At 37.8% G+C, this 7,847-nt stretch overlaps 1 protein-coding gene across 1 annotated transcript in view; it reads left to right on the top strand.

The window, feature by feature from the left end:
• Positions 1 to 773: 773 nt before the first annotated feature.
• Lrrc63 (leucine rich repeat containing 63) overlaps positions 774 to 7,847 on the top strand; it is a 32,829-nt gene continuing 25,755 nt past the window's right edge. Inside the window, exons 1-3 of the mRNA XM_077795469.1 lie at positions 774 to 888; positions 4,617 to 4,924; positions 5,041 to 5,080. Coding sequence (XP_077651595.1) covers positions 774 to 888; positions 4,617 to 4,924; positions 5,041 to 5,080 — 463 coding nt within the window. The remainder of the gene's footprint in view (positions 889 to 4,616; positions 4,925 to 5,040; positions 5,081 to 7,847) is intronic.

Below are 7,847 nucleotides of genomic sequence, written 5' to 3'. Positions count from 1 at the left end.
CAGGGAAGTTTTCCAGCATCAAGTAGGGCATACCGCCAGGGAGCAAACCTTGAGCGCTTGTGTGCAGAATTATCTTTTATGGGTGAACAGCTCAATTGCGCAGCTGCAGGTTCCCTTCTAGGCTGTCAACGAAATAGTGGCGTGCCAGGCCTTCTTGATATTGCCCTGCAAACTGAACACACATTTGCGGGGTAAGAGGGGTGTGAATCTTCTCCCATCATTTCCAAAGAGTACTAATTGGGTTTACCAGCAATCCTGGGAAAGCCCATGTTATTTTTGGATTACATGGTTATGACCCAACTGTAGTGATCGAATTTAAACCAGTTATTGTTAGAGAAAGAAAACAATGAATTTGTCAATAGTTAGATGTGATGGGTCTTCAGAGGTTTGTATATTGAAAGGATCTTCCACATATAGTGATAACATTTTGTAGTGAAATAAAAGTCATTTCTACAGTTCCGAAAAATCATTTACTGGCTGAAAGAGTATTGGTAGATTGAATTTTGCCCTAACTTGGGAAATTTCAGGTTGATATTGATTAACAATTGTATGTGTATTTTTAAATTGTGCATTAATTAATTATAAATCTAAATTTTTAAAGTAGAAGTTATAAAAAATTATTTTCTTAATCTCATTTTCTTATAAAGAAATTCTGCTTGGATTCAGTATACTATTATCACAGAGTGAGTTTCCTTAAGATGTAATTAAATTCTAATAAATTGCTTTTCAGCAACATGCTTAAAAACTTTTTAATTCTCCCTTAACCAATAGTTATGAAAAAACAGAGTTTATTAATCAGTAAAATGCAACAATACCCACAACTTCTTCGAAGACCTTTACCTCCCAAACACCCTAAGCTGCCTTTATATACAAAGAAAACCCATACAGGTATGTGTATTAATCAGATATGTGTATTAAACTTTATGTGTTTTTCATAGAATTTCTCTGCCTTGCATAGCTCAGAATCATAATAGTTAAGGACAATAATAATCATAACTTACAGGTGTTTATTGTAAGATGATAACAACCAGATATTAGTTCTACAAGTGTAGACACTGTTCCTTATTTGTGAATTTGGTAAATATGGATTTACTCATTGGTAAGATTTATTTGTATAATCTGGCTCCTTCACAGTCATTTGTGAATCCGTGAAAACAGGAGCTGTGCCTCACACAGTGCTCCCCGCTGAAATGGAAGAGGCTACCGCTGCCTTCTAGTTTCTGCTCCCACTGTAAATAAGTGCCCCTTTCCTAGTCTATTTAGTGCCAGAGTTCTTGAATTTTGGGGCTTTTTGTTGGTAATTTCATTGTTTAAAATGACCCTAAGCATAGTGTGTAAGTGCAGTCTAATGTTCCTAAGCACAAGAAACTGGGATGTGCCTTACAGAAAACAATCCATGTGTTAGGTAAGCTTCTTCCTTCATGTACAGCACTATTGGCTGTAAGTTCAATGGTAACGAATTAATGATATATATTAATAAATGTTTGTTTTAGTCTGCTTTTTTATCACTGTGACCAACAGACCTGACAAGAACAATGGGAAGGAAGAAAAGTTTATTCTGGTTCACAGTTTCAGAGGTTCAGACCATGGTTGATGAACTCCATAGCTGTGGGCCTGAGGTGAGGCAGAATTATTACAGAAGGGCACAGCAGAGGAAAGCAGCTCAGGACATGACACCCAGGAATCAGAGAGCTTGTCTCACCATGGACAAAATAAACCAAAAGTCATGCCCCAAGGGACCTACCTTTTCTATTTACATTGTACCTGTCCACAGTTACCACCCAATTAATTCGTACCAGTGGATTAATCCACTGGTTAGGTTACAACTTTAAAAATCTAATCATTTCATCATTTAACATTTTTGCATTGTCTCACACTTGAGGTTTTGGGAGACACCACATATACAAACCATAACAATGTTTAATATACTTTTATTTGTGAGAGGCTGAGTCAATAGGATTTTAAGTTCCAACCCAGCAGATTCAGCAGCTTAGAAGACCTTGTCTCAAAACAAAAGAATAAAAAGGGCTGGGGATGTTGCTCAGTACTAAATACCCTGGGGTTCAATTCTCGGTAGAGAGAGAGAGAGAGAGAGAGAGAGAGAGAGAGAGAGAGAGAGAGAGAGAGAACGAACTGTGATTAGTATAGGGCTTGAACTAAGACTTGAGGAATTAAAGTGGTATGGAATATGTTTAATTATAGAGGAGACCTTGGCAGTTTTTGATGATAGAGGAAAGTGCTTGAATAGTAGGAATTTAATATACTAGAAAAAAATCAGAAATGATCATGGTGAGATTTTTCAAAAAAAAAAAAAAACCAACAGGGAAGTATGGAATTGAGAAGACAGACATCATCTTGTTTGGAAAGATTTCTTGAAGCATCTCTTCTCTTTTTATCGAGTAAGATTGCCTTCCTCTCTTCACAGTAGCCTGTACTTACTCCTGCCAACTATTTATTATTTTCCATTGCTACTGTTTACCTGCTTGGTTTCTATACTAATTTGTGAGATCTTTGCTGATGGTAAGATTTGTGCTCTTGTACCCCTGGCACTGTGTGTACAACTGGCACATACCATAGATGTTAATGTGTCTTCAATGAATTGATGAGAACAATAAGTCAAGCTGTAATCATCAAAGATGATTATATAAGGTCAACTTTGAAAGAAGAAAACTATGTAAATTGGTTAGTAAGAGAAGGTATTCCCTGCAGCGTGATTAACCTAAGAATGAAGTTATTAATGAGCAGCATGACATTTGTGATTATCAGTAGTAATTACCATAACTAGGGTTCTCATTGGAAAATGAGTCATCTTGAAGTGAATCTATGAATCCAGATCACCTGGATTCTTCTTCTTCTCCTTCCTCTTCCTTCTCCCTGCCTCCTCTTCTTCCTCCTTTTCCTCCTCCTTCTCTTTCTCTTCCCCCTCCCCCTCCTCCTTCTTTTCCTCCTCCCTCGCCTTCCTCTTCCTTCTCCCCTCCTCTTTTTCCTTCTCCTCCTTCCTCTTCCTCCTCCCCTCCTCCTCTTTCTCCCCCTCCTCCTCTTCTCCCCTCCTCCTCCTTCTCCTTCTTCTTCCCCACCTCCTCCTCTTCCTTCTCCCCTTCCTCCTCATCTTCCCTGCCTCCTTTTCCTCCTTCTTCTTCCTTCTTTGCCCTTTCCCTTTTTCTCTTCCTCTCCTCCTTTCATCACATTGAACCAGGGGGCACTTAACCCTTAGCCACATCCTTAGCCTTTCTTATTTTTTATTTTGAGATAGGTTCTTGCTCAGTAAGTTGCCTTGGGCCTAAATGGCCAAGTCTGGCTTTGAACTTGCAATTCTCCTGCCTCCTGAATCCTTGGAATTATAGCCATGCACCACCATGACCGACTACATAGATTCTTATATCTCAGTTATCACAATGAAGATTCTGGTAACTCAGTGAAAACGTTGTAAGGCAGTATCAGGAAATCAAGGGAAAGGTTAAGCCATTGTAGACTAGGAGGATGGCAGAGAGAATGAGAAGGGGAAACCTATTTGTGGGATTTTCAAAAATCAGTTTTTTGAGATCAAGTTTCAAATGCCTATATAAAAGCACTTTATAAAATTACTGTCTAATTTTAAGATGTTATTTGTAATACTCCCACTTGGCCCATAATTATTTCCTGTTTGCATCAACAGTGAACAGTGCAAAATGCTCTACAATGGGAGTCTAGGGATTTGAATTCTGGTCTCAATACCAGCTAAAGTAATGTATGGCTTTAATAAGCAATTTTGTCAACAAAACTTATCTTTCTATTCTGAAACAGCAGTTTTTAATTTTTTTCACTTTAATCCAGATATGGGTAGAATACAAATCCATCAGAACAAAAGCTCACCTTTTAAGTGATTCTTATGGTGGAGATGGAAAGAGAGTGTGCCCCCTTAAGGTGGGGGATAGCGTTAGAATTTGGGAATTAGAAACTCTACAGTTGACACATCATTTGAATAAAGCCCTGAGGTCAGACTGATTGTCTGTGTTAAATGTGAAGAAGGAGGGATGGGAGCTGTGTGTTAGCTCCTGTTAATGCAGGGAGAGCCGTCAGAAGTCAAATGATTACAAGAGCTGTAACCTAATCAGTCTATCCTAGTTTGAAGGGACTCACTGGTTGGTAAGTAGAAGAAGGTGGGGCGTGGCTGGAGGAGGTGGGTCACTGCAGGTATGCCCTGGAAGGGTGCCTCTTCCTACAACCCCTTACCTCTCTCTGCTTCCTGAACCCTCCTGAGCTGAGCAGTTTTCTTCTGCTGTGCCCTTCCTCCATGATGTGCTTGGAATTATAACCATGGGCCCAGAGTAGTGGAGTTGGCCTTTTATCTTAGTCTTTTCCCATCAGTTCTGTTCTTCCAAGCATATCTTCCTACCCTTTCTAAATTTAATACAATTTAGCCTATTAACTTCTTCAGTTGTTTCAAATTTCTCAAACTTTATCCCCATCAGCTTGACAAAAGTCTTGGTAGCTAAGCAAACATAAACAGAAATGTTTTTAGGGAGAGAAGGGTGAGAGGTAAAGAAAAAATGTGAATGCTATGACATTATAGTTTTTTCTCTGACATCTTGATAAAAGCCATTCAACTTTGCTCTTTTTTTTTTCCTCTTGTATAGCCAAGACTGGTGAAATTGAGACACTCTCTGGAAAGTTCACTCAAGATGAAACCACTCCAGTTCTCAAAAAACCTGCTTTACTTGATGTATCTTCAGAAGAAAAAGCACAAGGTCCTATCAATATCCAAGCTGACTCTTTGGATCAAAATGTAACAGAAGCAGTAACTGCAATTTCAACATCCACAAAATCGAGAAATGTCAGATCCATGTTTATTCCAAGTTATGCTTTAGTTTCAACTCAATTTTTCAAGAAAAATATAAGAAAAATGAAAAGAAGTTCAGAAAAGTCCACAACTAAACTACCCAAAGTAGAAAATATTATTACTGATAAAAAATTAGAAGACATTTTGGTTGTTTCTTCAAAGTTCCCTCAATCAGACGGTTCTTCGTTAGTTAACAAACGAAAGCATGACTCTTCCAAAAGTGCAGTATTGCCAAGTCGTCTAGTCAGTGCCTCACACAAGGTAGTAACCATTAGTAAAGTGCTACTAGGGATTACTCAGTTTCCAAGAAACATTGTCCTACCAACACCGATTTTACCAAGAAAACCTCATCCACAGTCTATCATAGGTAAATATAATCAGAACATGGTATCAAGTAATGGGGACCAATTGGAACAAAGAGGAGAAAGGAAACATAAAGGGTGCCCCTCCCCTGGGTGTTCAGGGTGGACAAATTGAATCACTTTTTGTGTTTACATTTAACACCTGAGCCAGAGGGCAAGAACAGAAATCTTTACCTTGCAGATCTACCAAGCCCAAAAGGGGTAGTTCTTCCAATGGTAATGATGGAGACCAGTAAGGAAATTCAAAGGATAAAAAAAAATAATAATGTAAAGGACCAGTGAGCAATGATTTAGAAGGTGATCTAGTTTTCCAAAGATAGGACACCAGTACCATTGGATAGCTTCATGGATGCATTCCAATGGATAATACCAGTTCATTAAATTGACAATTATAATGAAGCCAAAACATCCTCAAGTGAATTTTCACAAATATCCAAAAGCTCTCCCATTTTTTTTTTCTAGAAAGTCTTGCATCAGAAAATGAAAAGAGAGAAAGTGTTCTGAGGCTACCTGAAGGTAAATGCTAAGCCTATTATCATTCTTTTGGAAATTGTATATAAGATTATCTTTCTATAAAAGTATTGGTGATTTTGTGTATTTGTGTATGTGTGTGTGCAGTTCTGCTAGTGCTTTGATCTAGCAGAGACAAATCGAAAATTCTCCTTAAACAAAGATTACACCATTCTAGACTTTGCATTTATCTCTACCAACAATCTCACAAAAATAGTACAAGGCATATGATTTAGAATTATCAGGCAAAAAAGGAGAAAGTCAAAATGGTTAAGGACTAGCAGGAAGAGAAAGTAGTAGAAACAAACTCCTAAAAGTATTAAGTATGAGAATTATCAGGCACAGATTTTAAATAACCTGATGACTTCCATTTCTGTCATAATTGGGTAGCTTCTATTGGACAAATTTTCCAGCCAAAATCAACTATTAAAGCTGCCAAATATACTTAAAATAGTCATTAAAGGCACTGGAAAGCAACCAATGCAGACTCAACCTGAGCCACTACAATCTCTAGAAGGGCAGCCCTTGAGTTAGCTGGACCTATGGGCATTTGTGGTGTGGGAGAATACATATAGGTAGAAAGTGGTAGTTTTCATGGGTTGAGAAGATAGAAGTCAGACTTCAGAGTGGCCAGTGTCGCTGGGACTTGAGAAGCGAAATCTTGGAAAGGAGAAAAGTGAAGGGAAATGAATTTTTAAAAAATTCTATACACAGATTCCCTTGGGGGCATTGGCTGATTTTGAAGCTGTGCATCTGCAGGACAGGATTGAGAAACACAGCAGAGAACATCAGCTGAAAAGCCAAGAGATTTTTGCAGTTGCATAAGAAACAATTAATGGAGTTCAAGCTCTGGCCATGTGTAGGGCTTTTAATAACTCACTGGGCTTCTGATTGAAGATGCAGAGGACCTATGACATAGGACCTATGACGTAGGACTAAGGATGAAGTTCTAGGAGAAAGGACAAAACAAAAATACACTATAGAGTTTTTTAAAAAAAATTCAAAACCAATCCTTGATAAATCAAAGTGATACTTTCTGCCTAATAAAGAAAACCTGATACTTGTTAGAGACAGAATTATCCAGACCCCTTAAAATCATTCCTCCACAAAGTCTAGCATTGCTTAAAAAGTCACAAACATTCTTTAAAAAAATATATAAAATGTCTGTAAACCAATAGAAAGAAACAAGGCAATAGAAGCAGCTGCATAGCTGATTCATATATTGCAGTTTCAAACTGGAATTTTAAAACAATTGGTTACTATGTAAGAGGGGGGAAAAAAAGGTTGGAGAATTTCACCAGAGGACTGAAATTTTTGTTTTAAAAAAATAAGAGTCAAATGAAATTTTAGAGCAGGCAAAATAATATAACAAATTAATATTTCAATAGCTGCATTTAGTAGGACAAAATACACGGTAGAATACTCCACCACAGGACTTCTCGAGCCCTCCCTTTCTTCCCAGTCTTTGTGTATCACTGTGATGTAAAGGAACTGTGGGTCTCTTCCACATCATGAGCCCAGGCAAGCCATGCCGCCATTCCTGCATTATTGAGCTTCTTCCACTCTGATTTTCCCTCCTTGGAAAGTTTAAGGATCCTCAGGTACTTCAGAGATCTATTAGGGACTTTCTAACCCCTTTCTCTTTTCCACTCAAAAACCAGATGCTTGGGTTTAGATACTGAGGATGTATGATTAGGGATCAGGTCACAGACTTAGGTCTTAATACACAATCCTTTTCTTCTCGCTCCATTTCCCCTCACTAGACAAGGTATCACTATTTCACATTATGCATCCTTCTTTATTTTGGGGTTAACTTTCATATCTATTGATCTAAAATGGGCACAAAGTTTTCATTTTAGAGATTAAAAACAGATTTTTTTTGATTTTTTTTGTAGTTCTTCTAGGATGCTTTATTTCCTCTCCCTGAAACAATAGCATAGAATAATTGAGGTTGTAAAATATGTTTCTGCAAATAATACTGCAAGAAATGTCTGTGAATATAAAATATGGGCTTTAAAAAATATTTTTGTTTAGTTATAGATGAAACAATGACATTTATTTATTTATTTGTTTGTTTTATGTGGTGATGAGGACTGAATCCAGTGCCTCACTGGTACTAGGCTAGCACTCTACCACCGAGCCACAACCCAAGCCCT

The sequence above is a fragment of the Urocitellus parryii genome, chromosome 2 (assembly GCF_045843805.1).
Source record: "Urocitellus parryii isolate mUroPar1 chromosome 2, mUroPar1.hap1, whole genome shotgun sequence".
Lineage (NCBI taxonomy): Eukaryota > Metazoa > Chordata > Mammalia > Rodentia > Sciuridae > Urocitellus > Urocitellus parryii.
Note: the sequence above shows the minus strand (reverse complement) of the source record. Positions and strands in the feature narration are given on the sequence as shown.